At 43.1% G+C, this 20568-nt stretch overlaps 1 protein-coding gene across 2 annotated transcripts; it reads right to left on the bottom strand.

The window, feature by feature from the left end:
• Nucleotides 1-1728: 1728 nt before the first annotated feature.
• Nucleotides 1729-19435, bottom strand: SPRR4 (small proline rich protein 4). 2 transcript variants are annotated; one of them, XM_072646985.1, is made up of 3 exons: nt 19360-19435; nt 9653-9728; nt 1729-2471 (listed from the first exon to the last, which is right to left on the bottom strand). In XM_072646985.1, the coding sequence occupies exons 1-3, from the start codon at nt 19386-19388 to the stop codon at nt 2217-2219; spliced, it is 360 nt and encodes a 119-aa protein (XP_072503086.1). In that variant the 5' UTR covers nt 19389-19435; the 3' UTR covers nt 1729-2216. The 2 variants fall into 2 exon arrangements, with proteins under 2 accessions (XP_072503086.1, XP_072503087.1); XM_072646986.1 differs by lacking the exons at nt 9653-9728; nt 19360-19435 and adding an exon at nt 4932-5078.
• Nucleotides 19436-20568: the final 1133 nt, after the last annotated feature.

Raw genomic sequence — 20568 nt, 5'->3', positions numbered from 1 at the left:
TACGCTGACTGGCAAGGAGGGAATTCTTTGATCAAATGAAAGCCAGATAAGACAAAGGTTAAGAGCAGGGAGCAGCATTCTTCAGCACAGTTCCAAGTTGAGAGCTCATTTATGGTGCTGGGCAGAATCCAGGGACTCCAGGAAGCTGTGGAGAGAGATATTTTGGTCTGAAAACAAGGAATGCCTTAAGCCAAGCAAGTGTAACTGATGTCCTGATATTTGGCTAGAACCAAATAATCTCACATGTGGTAGGATAACCCCAAAGATAATAGGTCATTGTCCTCATTGAAAGAGTATTCTAGATTTGAAGCTCTTATGAGTCAGGTGTTTATATCCCACATTCTATGTTCAGGGATATTACTTATCAATCATTGACTTGACTCTCCCTTACCCAAAGAAAACACCTTCTGATAGATCCACATAGATGAATGTTAACATTCATCATTGTTCAAATTTGTAATTAAAGAAACAGTCAACCAGCATTTATTAAGCACTTACTATATTCTAGGCACTGTGTCAAGTGCTGAAAATACAAAGAAGAGCCAAAAAAAAAGAAAAACAGTCCCTGCTCTCAAGGAGCTCATGGTCTAATGAAACAGTTTAATTAGATTGGCAAAACCATAGTAGAATACAGAAGCATTGGTCACATATATCACAGGAGGTTCCTATGAATGAAAGACAGCATAGCATAGTTGTTAGAGAATTGACCTAGAAGCCAGAAAGATATGGATTTTACCTCTGAAACATACTGGCTGTATGTCCCTGAGCTAATCCCCTAACCTCTTAGTACTCTAGACAAGTTCTAAGATTATAAGTTCCAGAGAAGGTTCCAACTTGCATTGTTAAAGGAGTCTTTCCATTGAGGGGTTCCCTCTCACAGTTCTAGTTCCTATCCTTATCTATCACAGAATGAAATGTTCTAATACTGAGTTCCAGCCTTCAAGGCCATTGCTTCCCACCCCCTTTCAGGTTGGAGTCTGTTTCCTATTTTTTCAGTCTATTGAGCAGCTAAAAATCCAGTAGGAATGTAACACAGGCAACTTAAGTCATTTTGAGGACTGGGGACTCTGAAGAAGCTCACAATGAGTGATCTTCTTTGCAGCCGCATGGGCAAGCAGGGCTGCAGGATAATTTGCTGCAGGGTTTCAGAAACACTAGTCAGATTCATCTGCCTAGCTCTGACAGGATATATACCCTGGATTCAAGGTCCACCCCTATATTGGCTGTGTTGACCATGGACAAATCACTGACCTTCTCAGTGTCTAGGCAACTCTCTAAATTTATTAATTGCTGGGGTTGTGTTAATCTGTATTGTCTTGTGTTCCTAATACCACACAGTTATTTGAAAAAAAAAAGTCTAAGACAAGCCCTGTCTATAGGGAATACTGATCTGACCCTCCTCAGTCCCTATTTGTTCTAGCTCCATTCATCAACCCCAAGTAGCTGCAATATGTGACCTTTCCTATCTCCCAACTCATACACTTATAGAGGTTCCTGATCCCACCTCCTCATTAGGGTCCTCCTCATCCCTCAACACACACACACATCCCCCACTTAAAGAGGCTGCAAACTTCTGAACCTTATACACATATCCTTCCTCACCCCTTTTCCATATACTCCCCGTGGTATTCCCTCCACCTCCAACACATTCCCTGTTTCCCTCCCCCAGGGTTCACACAAGAATAGTGCACAGAATATAGGGTGAGGAACAGGCCAGGCGACAGGTGGTAACATGTAACATCAGCTTTATTGGGAGAAGAAGGTCAGGGAAGGGTGGATACTGTGAATTGGATTAGGGAGCGGCAGCCCTTGCGAACAGTTGTCCATTAAACCTTCCATCTCCCCATCAGGGCAATGGAATTTGAGACTGACCAAATCATCATGCTCCCTAGCTGGGCTGTTCTGGCTGCCCAGTTGAGCCTGGGTTGTGACTGTGAGCAGGAAAGAGAAAAGAGAAGATGGTGAAAGTAAAGCTGAGTCAACTCTCCTCTCCCAAGTCAGGTCTCATGGTCTCAGAGAACACGGAGTAAGCACATTTTACTGCCCCACCTAGGGCTTAGGCAGGGTCAGAGCTAAGGTAGGGGAACCTGTTGGAGCTACTGGCCTTCTAGTGCAGGAAACAGGAAGGTCTAAAGGAAGTAGGAAGATGAGGAATCTCTCTGCATACACGGTTCCTACAGAGAGAGGGCATGGCTAGGCATGGGTCCCAGTTGTCTTTACTTCTGCTTGGGCTGCTGGGCAGGTGGGCACTTCTGCTGGGCTGGTGGGCACTTCTGGGCAGGTGGGCATTTCTGCTGGTCTGGTACAACCATGCCCTTGGGTGGGCATGGGTTCTTGGTTTGGGGAGCACACGGCTCCTGGCACTTGACTGGGGGTGGCTGGCAGGGTTGTTTCACCTGCTGCTGCTGAGGCTGCTGGGAGGGACATTGCTGCTGCTGCTGGGATGACATTGTTCTCTCCAATGGGTTGAGCTTGAAAGAGATAACCACACAGATGACATTAACTGCTAGCCCAAAACTCGCTGGAAAGAAGAAATCACAGTCTTGGATCTTTTAAGAATCAGCCCACCCAACTGCCCCTCATTTTGGAAAAGAGGACACTGAAGCACAAAGAAAGAAAATGTCTTGCTGACGGTAATACAGTCAATGGCCCCAGGTCTTTGGATTCCAATTCCTGTAATCATTTTTCAGCCACAACTGTAGCTTCCTACATGTTTCCATATGCAATGTCTAGGACAGAGTTGAGCACAGAACAGGATTATAGGCTTATGAATTTGGACAGGTATAAGGCGCAGAGTGCTAGACCAGGAAGAAGATGAATAGGAAAACTTGAGTTCAGATCTAGCCTCTAACACTTAGTAGCTATTTGATCCTGGGCAAATCATTTAACATCTCAACCTCAGTTTCCTTTTGCAAAATCAAATGAGATGATACGTGTAAAGCATTTTGCAAACCATAAAGCGCTATATAAATGCTAGCTATTATTAGTAAAGGGCAGCTAGGTGGCACAGGGGGCACATTGCCAGGCCTGGAGTCAGGAAGACCTGAGTTCAAATCAGGCATCAGACTTACTGAGTGACCCTGGGCAAGTCACTTAACCCTGTCTGCCTCAGTTTCCTCATCTGTCAAAGGAGCTGGAGGAGGAAATGGCAAATTATTCCAGTATCTTTGCCAAGAAAACTCCAAATGGAGTCACGAAGAGTCAGACGTGACTGAAATAACCGAACAAAAACAAATACTTATTAAATCTGGGAAATACCTTAGCAATTATCGTCATGTTGCAGATGAGGCTTACAGAGGTGAGTTTACTTTCCCAAGACTATATAAGTAGGAGGCAGAAGAGTCAGAATCTGAAAACAGATCTTCTGGCTCCAAATTAAACATGATTTCCACGCTACTATGTTCACTAAATACTTGTTGGGTGGTGAATTGGCTGATGGCTGCCCTAGCCATGGTGCCTAATCCAGGACCCTCTTCTCCCCAATGTGGCTGCCTTAAAAGGACGTAAATTCCCTATCACTAGGAGTCATCAAGCAGAGATATCACCAGGGATGTTGTTAGGGGGCTCCTGGTCACACAGAGATTATCTGAATGGCTTCTAAGGTCCATTCGAATTCTGAGATTCCTGCCTTTCCTCATTTTACCAGCTAGGTGATTAGTCCCCTTAGGTAGCTGAGTGGCACCCTGGATACAGCATTGGCCTTAGAGTCAGAAAGACCTGAATTCAAATCCTGCCTCAGATCCTTATTAGCTGTGTAACCCTGGGCAAGTCACTTAACCCTGTCTGCCTCAGTTTCCTCATCTGGAGAGGGAAATAGCAAACCAATATTTTGCCAAGAAAACCACAAAAGGGGTCATGAAGAGTTAGACATAACTGAACAACAATGAGAGAGAAATAACTGAAGTATCACTAGATTAAGATTTAGGAGCCCTGGGATCTTGTCCTGGCCTGCTCCTGACTCTCTCTGTAACCTTAGTTAGACAGTCTGTGACAGAATCTTGGAGGTTGAAGAAATTTCAGAGATCAACTAGGCTAACCTAAGCAAGAATTGCCCCATATAAGGTTTGTGTTTTGTTTTATTTTTAAGCAGTCGGGGTTATGTCACTGCCCAGGGTCACACAGCTGGTAAATGTCAAATGTCTGAGGCCAGATTTAAACTCAAGTCCTCCAGAATTAAGGACCACTGCTCTATCCACTCCATCACCTAACTTTCCCCAGCACCATAAGTTTCCCATCAAATGGATAATCACCTTCTTCTTGAAGACCTAGAGTAAAGGAAAGCCTAGCGCCTCTGAGCCTAATTTTTCCCCATCTGTCCAATGAGAATAATGATATCTTCCATGCTAACTGCTTAGAGGAGCTGGGAGTAGCAAATGAGATCATGAATTTGAAGGTGCTTTGAGAAACCGGAGCACATTTCCAGACATCACATGGATGTACTGGAAAAAGCGCTATCCTGGGAGTCAGGATATCTGAGTTCAAAGTACCCCTTCTGTCCCATCTTTAGACTCATAGACAACTGTTTGAGCTAGAAGATATCAAAGAGATTATTTGAACTAATCCTTCACTTTACAGATGAGAAGACTGAGGTCCCCAAAAAGGAAGTGATAGACACAGCAAGGATATGCATTGGGCTACATGATCTATAAAGTTCCTTTGAGTTCCATCTCCCTCTGCCTCCACAGTTCTATCTGATGAGGTGCAGGACACTGGAGTATCCTTGCCTAGCTCCAGGGCAGCATCCTTAACCCCAACTCCCCTACTCTCCTAAACAGGAGTCTTTTGAGGCAAATGGTAATCTAAATTAAATAATTAGCTATGAGGCCACTTTTTTCAGAATACTCAAGTGACTTAAAGGTTTCCCTGAATCCCAGAAAAATATAAAGACCAACAAGGGTTGGCCTTGAGAGAGCCAAAGGGTCCTGACTTACCTAAAGCAGCAGGTAGGACGAGCGAGGAAGGATCAGAAAGCAGATGGCTCAGCTCCTAGACCTTGGGAAGATTTATACAGTCCCCCCAACTGCCTGGGGCATTGACATGGCCCATGACTACCACATCCCCATGAATAACTCGCCAGATTTTCCCACCTGCACTTCCTACAGGGACTAGTTTTACTAGCCTGCTTTGATGGAAAACACCCACTGGGTGCTTTTAGCATGCCTGGTTCTTCTCCACCTAAACACATCAGATGAGGTATTCAAAGGGTGGGGGAAGTGGAGGAGTAGAAAAATGAAGTGGGGAGGCAGCTTCTATATCACAGAAATAGCTGATATCCATGTAGCATTTTGTGCTAAATAATAATGACAATAATAATAGCTAGCAGTTATAGAGTACTTAAAGGTCTGCAAAGTGTTTTATAAAAATTATCTCATTTGATACGACATCCCTGGGAGTAGGTGCTATTATTATTCCCATTTTACAGATAAGGAAACTGAGGCAGACAGAGATTAAGTGACTTGCCAAGGGTCACACAGCTGGTAAATGTCTGAGGTCACATTTGAACTCAGGTCTTTCTGACTCCACATCCAGCACTATCCACTGTGACAGCTAGCTACCTTCAAAATACTTTACCAATAGTATCTCAACTGAGCTTCATAGAAGGCCTTTAAGAGAGGAAATAGGAAACATGCTATTGTTCCCTTTTTACATATGAGCAAACTGAGGCTCAGAAAATTCAGATCAATGGGATAAATTTGCATTAAGTATCTATTAAGTATGAGGCTATGCAGATGAAAAATGTCATGATCTTTACCCTCAAGGTGAAAGGAAGGCTGGAGAAATGAAATGGTTTGACCAAGGTGTTAAGTGACAAAAGGATTAAACTCAGATCTTCCATCTCCATACTGCTTTGGAAGCTCTGTAACTGCTATGGACACAGGTGATGTGTAGAAGCCCCTTCTGGTGCTTCCATAACGTAATTAGTATCACATTCACCTTATACTGGAAAGGCCCCAACTTATACCTAGGCAGAAATAAGTCTCCCTCATACCTTCTTCAAGGTAGCACAGTGGATAGAAGCCAAAGCTTAGACTATGGAAGACCTGAGTTCAAATTTGAACTCAGACCCTTGTAAGCTGTGTATTCCTAGTTAAGTCATTTACCCTCTGCCTGTTCCATTTTCCTCAACTGTAAAATGAGAATATTAATAACAGTTGTGAGGATCAAATGAAATAATCTTTGTGAAGCAATTAGCACAGAATCTGGCACATTTTAGTTGCTTAGTCAACTTTCAGTTATGTCTGACTCTTAGCAATCCCATTTGGGGTTTTCTTAGTAAAGATACTGGAGTGGTTTGCCATTTCTTTCTTCAGCTTATTTGACAGATGAGGAAACTGAGGCAAACAGGGTTAATTGATTTGCCCAAGGCTACATAGCTATGAAGTATCTGAAGGCAGATTTGAACTGAGGAAGATGATTCTTCTGCCTCCAGGTCCAGCCCTCTATCTGCTGTGCCATCTAGCTGCTCCCACCTGGCACATAGTAGGAACTATAAAAAGACAGGTTCCTTTCCTTTACCTAGGCCCTTCCTGGAATGAATGGTTCAACTTTGGGCAGAGCAAAGTGTAGAAGATGTCCTGTATAGGGGAGAACCTAGATTTTTGATTCTTTTACAGACAGGAAGGAAGGAATTGCTGTCATCTGAATCTCTGGATACTCAACTTAGCAACTTGAATCATAAAGAATTGCCAAATGTTATTGCTGAATGGAGATCATCTGGGCCAAACTGCTCATATCAGAGGTGCAAAGAGGACAGCTGACATGCTTAAGGTCATAGAATCGTAAATGTAGAGCTGGTAGGGACAGCTAAGTGGTATAGTGGGTAGAGCAGTAGGCCTGGAGTCAAGATAGTTCAAATCTAGCATCAGACACTAACTGTATGACCCTGAACAAGGCATTAACCTCTGTTTGCCTCACTTTTCTCATCTGTAAAATGAGTTGGAGAAGAAAATGGCAAACCACTCCAGTATCTCTGCCAAGGAAACCCCAAATGGGGTCATGAAGAGTCGGACAGGGCTGAAAAAATGACTCAAAAACAAGAGACAATAAGGGGTCATTGAATCTAGCTCCCTCTTTTAACAGATGAAGAAAAAATGAGTTACAGAGACACAAAGGGACTTGCCCAGGATCACATCGGAAATGTTTCAGGGGTGGAGTTGAGGGAAGAGATGGAAGGAGAGGGTCTGGATGAGAAGGAAAGGAACAAGCATTAATTAAGCACCTTTGTACCAGTTACTGGGTTAATCAATTTTCAAATATTATGTCATGGGACAGCTAGAGGGTACAATAGATAGAGCACTGGTCCTGGAGTTGGGAGGACTTGAGTTCAAATCCAGCCTCAGACGCTTACTGGCTGTGTGACTTTGGACAAGTCACTTAACCCCCATTGCCTCCAAAAACAAAACAAAATATTATGTCATTTGATCCTCACAACAACCTTGGGAGATAGATGCTATTATTATCCACATTTTAAAATTGAGGAAACTAAGGCAGACAGAGGTTAAACAACTTGCCTAGGGTCACACAAGTAGTAAGTGTCTCAGGCTGCATTTGAACTCAGGTCGTTTTGACTACAAGCCCAGCACGCTGTTAATCAGCTTCCTTCAATTCCAAATTCAGCATTCCCTCCATTCCGCCATACTGCCTCTTTGCACGTAGTAACTGAGTAACAGAGCCAGAACTAGGATCCAAGTCTTTTGCTGGTCATTTATTGTTTCTTAAAGGGATTTGGCATCCATTATTTCATGTGTTCCTTGGAGCACACTGCATAGCTAGGTAGGTGGCTACCTAGAGTGCTGGACTTGTAGTTAGGAAGACCCAAGGTCAAATCCAGTCTTAGACACTTACTAACTGTGTGATCCTAGGCAGTCATTTAACCTCTGCCTGCCTCATTTTCCTCCAATATAAAATGAGGATATTAATAACAGTTAGGAGGATTTCTCTCAGCCTCATTTTCCTCATCTGTAAAATGAGAATCATGATAGCAGAAGATCAAGTGGGATAAAGTTAAGTGCTTCACAAATCTTAAATTAGCACCACGTGAAAATTGTATTATCCCAACTCTAATCTCTCTCACCTCCGATATCCAATTAGCTGTCAAATCATGCAATTTCTACCTTTATAAAATCCCTCCCATATGTCTCCTTCTCTCCTCTGACCCTGCATCCGGTCAGGTGCAAGCCTCCATCATCTCCCGTTTGTACTGCAGCTATCGTCCTCTGGTTGATTCCCCTGCCTCAGGTCTCTCCCCATCATAATTCATTCTCTGCTGTCAAACTGATCTTCCTAAAACTCAGACCTGGACATGTTCCACCCCACCCCACCCTACCCCAACCCTGCCTGACTCAGCCAACTCCAGGTAAGACTTCTGGTCCTTTTACAGGTAGGAAAGAAGAGATTTTTGTGATCTCAATCCCTGGATACTCAAGCTAGTGGCTTGATTACCTTCAGGATCCAAAAAAAGAAAGAAAGAAAGAAAGCCTGTGTTTGGCTTTTAAAGCCCCATCAAAGCTTGATTCCTTCCTACTTTTCTAGTCTTTTTACATCTTACTCCCCTTCAGGTACACTAAGACACAATGACACTGGCCCATTGTTTCCACTGTTCCCCCATGTCTGGAATGCTGCACCTCATCACCTCTGCCTCCTGGCTTCCTTTAAGTCACAGCAAAAGATACTCCCCCCTCCCCAAGAAGCTTAATCTTAGTGCCTTCCCTTTTTGTTTCTGTTGCTCAATTCTTTCAGTCGGGTCTGACTCTTCAGGATCCCAACTGATATTTTCTTGGCAAAGATACTAGAGCAGTTTGCCATTTGCTTCTCCATCTCACTTTACAAATGAGGAAACTGAGGCAGACAAGGTTACATGACTTGCCCAAAGTCACACAGCTAGTAAGTGTCTGAGGCTAGGTTTGAGCTCAGGAAGATGAGTCTTCCTGATTCCAAGTCCCGCGCTCTATCCACTGAGCCACCTAGTCACCTCCTTCCGTCTTAAATTACCCTTGATTTATCCTGTATATTTTTTATTTTTACAAAGTTGTTTGAATGTCGTTTCCCCATTAGACTGTGAGCTTCTTGAGAGAAGGGACTTTTTCTTTTTTTTCCTTCCTTTGTATCCTCAGCACTTCATATAGTGCCTGGCATATAATCAGCACTCAGTAAATGCTAGTTAATTAATTAAAAAGTTATCATTGTTATTTACTATTGTTAATGTAGTCGGGGTGAAAATTATTATCCTCTGTGTAATTGCTTGACCTGCTGTAAATGGAAGATCAGGAGTTATCAATATCTTAATCAACAAGCATTTACTAAGTGTCTACTATGTGCTAGGCACTATACTGGAGGATACAATGAGAAAAAAGAACCAGTCCTTTCCCTCAGGGACCTTACATTCTGTATTTGAGCTTGTAGAGAAGTCTGCACTTAGAGATAGCTCCAGAGAGTTTCAACACAACAACTGTATTTGAAAACTACCATTTCTATGGCAGAAGAGGATGACTTGGCTTAGTTGAGGGAAGACCTTTGTGACTAAAAGGACTAGGGGCTCTTCCTTCCTTGTTAGGTTCTGGTCCTGTCCACAATGGGCCAAGTCCCTTCTCCTTGGTAGCCTGAACAGAAAACAAACCCTTCAGGCCTTCTCCTCCCTTACTGCCCAATTAACCTTCAGACAAAGCCTTCTGGGTTCAGGTTTCCTCATTCCATCTTTAATATAGACACCTCCACACCAGCCGAGGCCCCTGGAAGGAAATAATGCAATTAGAGGAAAGTGGCATACCAGTAGTCCAGGCATTTCAATTGTATCATCTCAATTGCAGGCTAATTGGAGTTCATTTTCTTCCTCAATGTTCTCATTCTTTTCACTGATTTAATTTATCTCTGAATGTCTCATTCAATTTGAGGAGGTTTGGAGGGGAGAGAAGGGGATTAAAACTTAAGCATCCAAATTAATGTGACCAATGGAAAGAGAATTAGATTTGGAGAACCTGGGTATCCCCTTATGCAACTTACTGTGTGACTATAGGCCAGCGGTGGGAAACCATCAGCCTCAAGGCCACGTGCAACCTTTCAGCTCCATGGGGGCAGCCTTTTGACTGAGGCCAAGTTTTACAGAACAAATCCTTTTATTAAGGGGATTTGTTTTATGAAGTTTGGATTCAGTCAAAAGGCCACATTTGAGGACATAGAGGGCCACATGTGGCCTCCAGGCCAAAGCTGCAAGTTCCCAACCCCTGAGCTAGGCAAATCACTTTACCTTTCTGTCCCTTGTTCTCTTACCTGTAAAATGGAGGCATTGAACTAAATGAGTGGTTCCTAATGTTTTTTGTCCCTGAATTCCTTTCAAAAACAAACAAAGAATGTGTTGTGAACCCCCTCAGTGTTTTAATATTGTATTCATAATATCCTACAATTATTTACAGCTTAAAGAATTGAAGAATTTTTAGCATGAACCCCTTGGATCATGTTTGTGACCACCTCCCCCCAAAGAGTTCAGAAACCACTAAATGGAAACCATTGGGCTACATGATCTCTGAGATCCCTTCTAGATCTTAATCTATGATCCCATGATCTTATGACTTATCTGTGTCTCCACATCAGAAAGATCAGTATTTGATTTGATTTTCCTCCCTCAAGGAATAGGTTCACTTGTTCACCCAAACCTAAGCATCATCTATGGCAAAGAACCTACATGTCCATTGGGCTAGTTCACATTGAGGTGGCACCTTCAGCTTTACAGAAGACTTTATTCTCTGTCCTCTTTCCTCCAACCCTTCCAGTGTCTACGAGGAGCCCAAGTATTATGTTCCTCATTTCACAGATGAGGAAACTGAGATTTGGAGACTGAATGGCTTGACACAGCCAATAAGCACTAACACTTGAAGTTAGTCCTGTTATTCACTATTGACTACTTTTTGCTAGTCCACACTGTCATAGATGGTTCTCATGATGCCCTGTGAGCGTGGGCAGGGCAGGTAACCATTATCCTCATTTAAAAGAGGAGAAAACAAACTTAGAAATATCAAATGATTTCATCTCCTAAATGGCAGGTCTGAGACTAGAACCGGGTTCTCTTGACTTCCATCCAAACCTTCACTCCTTCCACTAGCTTAACTGGAATCTATAGCATTAGAAGGTTAATATGGGACCTTCTCTCTCCTCCCTTCCTTATACCCCCAGTCATCAAGATCCCATTATCACTGAGTTGACTGAACCTCTGAGTTGGTCAGGGTACATAGGTCATCTAATCCAACCCCCAACTCAGAAATCTTCTGATAATAAATGCCTTTGAGTTGGTTGATTACTCTTGTGGTATGACCCTTCCTAAGAACATTTGCATTTTGTAAATGGTCTTTTGAAAGTAGAAGTTTCTATCCAGACCCATAGACATGAATAGACTCTAGGGAAATTGGGGGCTGGAATAAGAAACAGAGACTTCACGGGTTTCTCAGAGCACACTAGGGAGGCTGCTACCACCTAAGTAAGACACCCTGGGCAAATCACTTAACCTCTCTGCATCTCAGTTTTCTCATTAGTAAAAATGAAGGTTTTGAATTTGGTGGCTTCTAAGCTCCCTTCCCAGATCTAAGCTGGCAGGGTGATCCTCTGATCTCTGTCAGACCAAGCTGCTTAGACCATCTCTGCTCCTGAATCTTCCTATTCTCAAAATTCTTGTTCGTGTGTGTGTGTGTGTGTGTGTGTGTGTGTGTGTGTGAATGCAAGGGAGACTAAGAAAACTGGATAATGTTTCCAGCTGCTTCAAACCTCCATCCAGAATCCAGAGAAAACAGATATTTGCCTGAGAAGAACCTGGAAAGGCAGGGCACTAGGAATACTCATTGCTGAGTCAAAAGCTTAAGAAACTTGGGGACCTGCCCCATAAACAAACAGTGGGATAACCTGCTGGTTGAGCTCCATACACATAGGGAGGGGACGTTCCCAAACATAATAGTAATCATTTCATGCAAAATCAGGACACATCTTCTTCTAGTCACTTTTGTCTGATGGCTTCTGGGAGGGAACCTTTGCCACCAAAAGAACAGACAAGTTGAGTTCTGCTCTCCCAGCCCACATTAATTGTGCTAGTTCCAGGAATTGACCTTGGAAAGAAAGGAAGGAAGAGAAAGAGGATTTAGTGTGAATCAGAGACTTTTCACAAAACCAGTGTGGTATTTGAACCTGGGTTCAAATATTATTTCTGTCACTCACGACCTGCCCAAACTTCAGCAAATTCCTTCAGCTCTGAACCTGTTTCCTCTTCTGCAAAATGAATTGGTGGAGGTGGATATCTCCAAGTCCTTTTTGACTCCAAATTGCTAATTTGCTGATCCTATGACCCCTAAGGACCCTTCCAACCATAAGTCCATGACCTTGTGCTATGGAATGTAGGAGATAAGGGTTCAGGCTTTGTTTGGATGAGCCAGGGAGAAGAAGGGTGTGGGCTCAGAGATCAACTCAAGCTGTGTGGGAAAGGACATAAGAAATTATTTCATTCCACCAAGAGGGACTGAGGAATGAGAGAAATGCAGGCAAGGAAAACTGAGGGGAAAATTGGTGGGATGGATTAGAGTCCAGGTTGGGGAGAAATTTGGGAGTTGTTTACTGATGAGTTTTGGGATAGAACTGTTAAGTGTCCCTCTACTGTCAGCAAGCAGCAATCCCATGAGCCAAGACTGGCATAGTGGGATGGACTCTGAACTGTGACACCAGAATTGTGAGTTCCAGTACCATCTCTGCCACTGTCCTCTCATTTCTCTCGGACCTCAGTTTTTCCACATATAAAAAAACTTTGGTTTTTCATTCATTTTCAGTCATGTCTGACTCTCCATGACACCATTTAGAATATCTTACTAGACTGGCTTGCCATTTCTCTCTCCAGTTCATTTTATAGATAAGGAGACTGAGGCAAGCAGGGTTAAATGACTAGCCCAGGGTCACATAGCTAGTAAGTATCTGAGGCCTGATTTGAAGTCAAGAAGATGAATCTTCCTCACTCCAGGCCCAGCACTCTATCTACCATGCCACTTTGCTGCCCTGAAAGGAGAGCAGTTATAACTAATTGTCTTTAAATTCCCTTCCAGCCATAAGACTCTCTGGTTCAATGAGAGGGCAGAAGAGTGAGAGAAATGGATGGACATTTCAGAGAGGCCAATTTGGGCCTGACACAAGTGGGCAAAAAGCCACTTCTAACAATTAGTTCACACCAAACATGGAACAGGTTGTCCTGGGAGGTAATGGATTCCCCATCATTGAAGGTTTTCAAGTAATGATGAGATGACTCAATGTTGAAGAAGGCCTTCCTCCTGAAGTTGGACTTGATGACTTCTGAGATTTCTTATAATTTTGGGATTCTGTATTTCTGACTTAGTTTAACACAGGGGACAATGGTCTGGCTGTTACTGAGCAGCAGTGAATGAAATGCTTAGGTACCCAAAGAGTGCCCTGGCTGGACAAGACATTAAATAGACCAACAGCTTCTTACTCCTGAAAATGTTAGCCCTGGAAAAGACCTCAGATATCCTATAATATGACCTTTCTTCCACATGACAGTCCTTGGAAGCCTTCTTGAAAAACTTCCTTCATTCATTCAATAAATATTTCATAGGATCATTCATCTAGAGCTGAAAGGGACCTTAGGTATAGAGACACAGATAAGTCATAATATCATGAATCATGTACTAAGAACTAGAAGAAACCTCAGAGATTGTCTCACCCAATGACTCCCATTTAATGGTTTCTGAACCCTTTGGGAGTTTGTAAATATAGTTCAAGGGATTCAGGTCTTCTGCCAAGCTTTCCTGGTTTCCTCCACATCTCAGCTAAAACATAGCTTCTACAAGGAGCCTTTCCTGTCCCCTTTAATGATAGTGCCTTCTTTCTGTCGATTATCTCCAAAATGTGTGTACGTGAGGAGGTCATTGACTGTTTACCTCAGGCTGAAGTCAATCCCTCCTTAGCTGAACTTCCAACTGAAGAAGAGGTCTTGAAGGCCATTAGGCTCCTTTCATGTGGCAAAGCACCTGGTGCCTATTCTATTCCAGCTGACATTTACAAGGTTGGGGGACCATTGCTCATACAAAAGCTAGTGGAAATTTTCCAGGTTATATGGCAAGAAGAGGTTATCCCCCAGGAGTTCAAGGATTCCTCCTTTGTTCATCTCTATAAAGGCAAAGGGAATAGATTGTGCTGCAACAATCACATGGGGGTCTCTCTCTTATTCATTGCTGGCAAAATTCTTGCTGGAGTCCTCCTTAACAGGCTGATCCTTCACCTGGAAAATGGTCATATACCTGAGAGCCAGTGTGGCTTCAGAAAGGGCTGAGGAACAGTCGATATGGTGTTTGCTGCCTGATAGATAGCTCCAGGAGAAATGCCAGGAGCACAACAGAGATCTGTACACAAAGTTTGTGGATCTGACTGAGGCCTTTGACACTGTTAGTCATGAGGGCTTATGGAAAATTATGTCAAAATTTCGTTGCCCAGAGAAGTTCATCAGTATTGTACACCAATTTCATGATGGCATGTTTGCCCAGGTTCTGGATAGTGGACGATGTTCTCGTGCCTTCCCAGTCACCAATGGAGTGAGGCAGGGCTGTGTGCTTGCTCCCATGCTTTTTAGCATGATGTTTTCAGTCATGTTGACAAATGCTTTCGTTGAGGATGAACACAGCATCAAGGTTAACTACTGTACTAATGGTAAGTTCTTCAATTTGAAAAGGCTACAAGCCAAGACCAAAGTGGAGGGAATGTTGGTGCATGATTTTCTGTTTGCAGATGATTGTGCACTCAATGCAGCCTCTGACGCTGAGATGCAACAAAATATGGATCAATTCTCTGCTGTCTGGGCTAATTTTGGTCTAATAATTAACACCAAGAAAACACAGGTGCTCCATCAGCCACCACCACACTAATCATACATGGAACCATTGGTTACAACAAATGGAGAAGTTTTGAATGCTGTGGATAAGTTCATTTACCTTGGTAGTGTACTTTCCAGGGATGTACACATTGACAAGGAGGTTGATGTATGCATTGCCAGAGCTAGCTCAGTGTTTAGGAGGCTCAGGTGAAAGGTTTGGGAGAGAAGAGGTATTAGACTGACTACCAAATTGAATGTCTACAGAGCCATTGTGCTGATCTCATTGTTGTATGCTTGTGAAACATGGACAGTCTACCAGAGCCATGTCAGGAAACTGAATTGTTTCCATTTGAACTGTCTTAGGAAGATTCTGAGGATCACCTGGCAGGGTAAGGTACCAGACACTGAAGTCCTTGCTTGAGCTGAACTGCCAGGTATTCAAACTATGCTTTGGAGAGTGCAATTCCAATGGTCTGGCCACACTGTTCAAATACAAAACATATGCTTGCCAAAAAGACTATTTTATGGAAAACTTGCATAGGGCAGGTGATCACATAGTGGCCAGAAGAAACGATACAAGGACACTCTCAAGATCTCTCTCCAGAACTTTGGATTTGACTGTGCAACATGGGAGACACTGGCACAGGACCACTCAGCACTGAACTGCCAAGTATTCAAACTATGCTTCAGAGATGCAACTCCGATGGGCTAGCCACATTGTTCAAATGCAAATTGTACACTTGCCAAAAAGACTATTTTATGGAGAACTTGCATGGGACAGGCAATAACGTGGTAGTCAGAAGAAACAATACAAGGACACTCTCAAGGTCTCTCTCGAGAACTTTGGATTTGACTGTGCAACATGGGAGACACTGGCACAGGACTGCTCAGCATCGCATGCCCATGTGAGAAAGGATGCTATGCTCTATGAGCAAAGCAGAGTTGAAACAAGCACAAAGAAGACTTAGGATGTGCAAAAATGGAGTATCCACCCCAAATGTTCACATGGACTATTTGTGCCCAGTCTGTGGTAGAGCATTCCGAGTTCATATTGGTCTGATCAGCCACAGTTGTACACATTGAAACTTAACTTTATCATGGTGATGTCATTTTGGTCCTCTTTGAAAATGGACAACAATCAACCAACGTATATGTATGTGTATGTGTGTATATATATGAATATACATACCTATATGCATCTAAACACACACAGGAGAGATAATTCCTTAAAAATTAGAGTTGGGCAGGGGGGAAACTAATGATTCCATAAGACATCGAGAAACAATATAACAGCCCAAAAAATGAAAAAAATAGAAGAAAAAATTCATCGGAAAAACAACTGACCTGGAGAATAGATCCAGTAGAGATAATTTATAAATTATTGGGCTGCCTGAAGAGACAGAGACAGAGAAAAACTTCCCAAATACAATATTGATAACTTAATGCACAATCAGGAAACATCTCCTAGGCAGACACACATATTGTTTGTATGTAGTTGTTGTCATGTTGTCTCCCTCATTAAATTGTGAGCTCCTTGAGGTTAGGGACTGTGTTATGCCCTTTCTTTGTATCCCCAACTCTTAGCACAGTGCCTAGAACATAATAGACATTTAATAAATGCTTATTGACTGATCACTATTGTCTTCTCGTTTTATAAAGGGAGGAAACTAAGGCCCAAAGAAATTAAGTGACTTGGCTAAGGTGACTCAGATAGTCAAGATTTGAACCCAGGTTGCAGGACTACCAGATTCAGCTCTTCCCGCTTCATCCTGCTTCCTACATGAAGTCTCCACTGTGTATGAGACATGTTGTATGTGTGGAGGAAAAGAGATGTCACAGACCTGGTTCTAGACATGCTTGTAATTCAGGGAGGGGAGAGCTGTGGTCACAGATAACTCAGATACAAAGCAACATAAGACCAGACAAAGGATGGATTCAGGGTTCTTAAATCTTCTCTTTTCAGGGGGTGAAGGGAGCAGTCATTTGACCTTGACCTGTCAATCCTGGGGATAGGACAGGGGGGCTTTACCATTTCCTCTCCTTATTCCTTAAGTTTTCCCAGACTCCTTTGTATTCATTTTGTGTGATGTTAAGGGTAGAATTATAGACATATACATGTTGTCTCCTCCCATTAAGCCATTCTCTATAGTCACTGCTCCCAGCTGTTCTCCTTTAGGCAGGGACTCTTTTGCTTCTATGTGCTCCCCATCACTTACACAATGCCTCATTCATAGAATCATAGCTCTAAAGCTCGAAAGGCCCATAGAGTCCAATCCTTCATTTTACTAAGGAGGAAACTGAGTCCCAAAGACATTGAGTTGGATTTAAGTATCAGAGGAGGCATTTGAACCCAGCTCCTCTCCAAAGACAGGACTTTTCCCAATCTACCAGTCACAAAGTAAGCACTCAACAAAATCAAGTCAATCAATTGATCTTGGTTAATTTTGCCTACTCTGTGGATTCCTGGGGGCAAATGTTTATTTCTCAGGCTTCTACCATGTCTATTTCTAGCTGCTACTTGGATGTTTCCTGCTCAGCTTGTCTGAGCTTTAATCATACAAGTTCAGTTGAGTACCAGCCAGAGACAAATATCATTAAGAAAGTTAATATGATGCTGGAAAAATACCTAGCTGAGTAGATATTTATTATTTTTCTTTACTTAGTGATTTGGATCACCAGCCAAGGATTCCAATTGCATAAAGAGTTGGGATGGGGAATGACAAGTAGGACACACCCCTGCCCCAGGCAGGGCAGCTGGCTATAGCGGCCCTGATAGGGGATCAGAAACCAAACAGATTAATTAGCAAACATAATAAACAAGAGCAAGCTGAGTCCAAGCAACAAGCTAGCTCAACCACAGAGGCAACGATCACTGACCACAGAGGCTGCCCTAGCAAAGCTGCCCAGGCTTGGAGGTGACTCTCACACAAGGGCTCCTAGCAAAATGAGCAGGCTCACAACATACCACCTGGATAGGAGCCAGAGCCAGAGCTGTAACTGGCACAGATCCACTAGGTTTTGTCTCAGCATGGGGCAGCCGAGCTTTCTCCTCTCCTTCCCCCCTTGCCCCTTCCCCATGAGTTTGTTCTTCTTGGTGATGACCAAACTCTTCTTACTCAGACTTTACTGTCCACAGGCTCCAAGCTACTGCCAGTAGCCAATTTTTAAAATACCTACTGTGTGCAAGGCTTTGTGCTAGGCATTGGGGATAAAAACAATGAAAACTATAAACTGTCCCTGTTCTCATGGATCTTACAACCTACTGAGGAGGTTAGAAAGGAATAAATACGTCTACAAGTAATCCTAGGAATGAGGTCTGAATTGTTAAGTTCTTCCTTATGTGGGGTTAAATTCTGCTCAACAGGCCCTTCGCCTTACTGATGGTCCTTACTCAATGCAGATGTCTGACTGTTCTTAGAGCCCTTTAAATACCAAGAAGACAGTGTCATGTGAGCCTTAAATGTTCCCTTATCCAAACTAAACCTTCTCTGTTCCTCCAACTACTCACAGTGCCTTGAATTGACTGCTGTGCATGTGTGCAAGTTTGTGTACTTTAACTTATGCTTTTGTTGGTGTTGTTCCATCGTTTTCAGTTATGTCTGACTCTTCATGACCTTCTTTGAGGTTTTCTTGGTAAAGATACTGGAGTGGTTTGCCATTTCTTTCTCCAGCTCATTTTATAGTTGAGGAAACTGAGGCAAACAGGGTTAAGTGACTTGCCCAGGGTCACACAGCCTGTAAGTGTCTGAGGCTGGATTTGAACTTAGGTCTTCCTGACTCCAGGTCTGGTGGTCTATCCATGTCACTTAGCTGCCCTAATTTATGCTACATATTTTTATATGTAGTTCTTGTCTCACCATTAGAATACAAGTTCATTGAGAGTAGGGATCACTTCATTCTTTAGACTTGTCTTCCTATGCCTAACTTGCTACTTATCAATACATATTAGTTGCTTAATAAATGTTTTGTTTATGTATTGATCAATTGTTACTCATTCTGTTTGTCTACTAATAGCTCTCAGTCAGAGATACATTATGACATTGGTCAAGGATGAACAGACTGGTCAGGAATGAACAGGTTCGGAAGATCTCTCTTATCTTTGTGTCTGGATGATATTAAACTAAAAATCATCCTCTCCTGAGAGTGGAGAGTTTAAACTCCAACTCTGCCACTCTATCTCGGTGACTTGGTACAAATCATTGCTTCTCTCTAGATTTCAGTTTCCTCATCTGTAAAATGAGATGGTTGGCTAGATAAGTGGGGTCAGTCAATGAGCTCATTCTCTCTGTGCCAGGCACTGTACTAAGTACTAGACATGCAAAGAAAGGCAAGAGACAGTCTTTGCCCTCCAGCTTCCTCTCCACCAGAGAAGACAACATGTAAATCACTATATACATGCAAAACTACAAATGAGGACAGGGGAGGAGAGCCAGCTGAATAAAGGTGAAAAAAGAAATAAAAAACTTAGTAAAGCCAAGAGAGGGGAAGACCGAGAAACCAACCCAAGATTTTACCTTTGATATAGATAATCTTCAAAGTACATAATTTCCCCATGGAAAATGGCCAGTTGGCTCCTTTCTGGAGTCTTTAGGTGGAAAGGCAAGTATGCTACCTCTCCTTGCCAAACCCCATTAACCAGCCCATTGGGCAGCTAAGGTAGAGAGCACCCTCTGCTGAGCCCATGGTGCCAATGCGACTATTTTTACTCAGTCTCTTCTAGGGCACGGGATTAATTTCTTCAAGCAGATCCTGTAAGCCCCGAGCTGTATTCATGGCACAAGTGCGTTCTACAGCTTCTGGCTATTTGTGATTCTGCCATGAGTTCTGACATCTGAGGATTCTGTTCTGCTCCAGGAGGAGGCAATTGTCCCTGTGTCTCTGACAGCCAGGGACCTTGGGTTCTGCTGGTCCCTAGAATGTGATAGGTAACATTTCTCCTCTCTTACCCAGCCCCAGTCTATAGGTCACTTCCCAGCCCTTTCCATGCTGTCGATCTTGCCTTACCACCACCATCCCTTTCCTCTCCAGCTCCCCTTCGTGTGTGGTCTTCTTCCATTAGAATACAAGCGAGAGCAAAGACCCTCTTACTTGGTCATATTTGTTACTCCAGAACTTAGCATAGCTGGCATAAAGTAAGTACTGAATAATGCTGTCTCTGTCTCTTGCTCTCTCTCTCTCTCTCTCTCTCTCTCTCTCTCTCTCTCTCTCTCTCTCTCTCTCTCTCTCTCTCTCTCTCTCCCGCTCTCTCTCTGTCTCTTTCTGTGTCACTCTTCATGTCTTTCTCCATTTTTCTCCATCTCTGTCTCTCTTTTTGTCTCTGTCCCTGTCTCTCTGTCTCTGCATCTGTGTCTCTCTGTGTGTCCCTCTGTGTCTCTCTGTCTCTATCTCTCTATGTGTCTATCTCTCTGTGTGTGTCTCTGTCTCTCTCTATCTCTGTCTCCATGTGTGTCCCTGTGTCTCTCTCTTCTCTGTCTCTGTCTCTGTCTCTCACTATCTCACTGTCTCTGTTAGTCTCTCTGTCTCTCTCTCTGCCACTGTCTCTGTGTGTGTCTGTCTCCTTTCTCTATCTCTCTGTCTCTTTCTGTGTCTGTGTCGCCCTGTCATTCTCTCTGTCTCTGTTTGTCTCTCTGTCTCTGTCTGTCTCTGTCTCTGTCTCTCTGTCACTATCTCTGTCTCTCTCTTTGTCTCTATCTCTCTGTTTCTGTGCGTATGTGTCTGTCTCT

This window comes from Notamacropus eugenii, chromosome 2 (assembly GCF_028372415.1).
Source record: "Notamacropus eugenii isolate mMacEug1 chromosome 2, mMacEug1.pri_v2, whole genome shotgun sequence".
NCBI classification, from domain to species: Eukaryota; Metazoa; Chordata; class Mammalia; order Diprotodontia; family Macropodidae; genus Notamacropus; species Notamacropus eugenii.
Note: the sequence above shows the minus strand (reverse complement) of the source record. Positions and strands in the feature narration are given on the sequence as shown.

Bases quoted from the DNA above. Each gene is read 5' to 3' on its own strand.
- SPRR4 (XM_072646985.1), bottom strand. From the start codon at position 19,388: ATGTACTTTGAAGATTATCTATATCAAAG. The intron at 9,729-19,359 runs GTAAAATCTTGG...ATTTCCTTCCAG, and splicing joins GAAGATTATCTATATCAAAG to GGGCCTCGGCTGGTGTGGAG. The intron at 2,472-9,652 runs GTTAATTGGGCA...ATCTCTTTCAAG, and splicing joins CCAGAAGGCTTTGTCTGAAG to CTCAACCCATTGGAGAGAAC.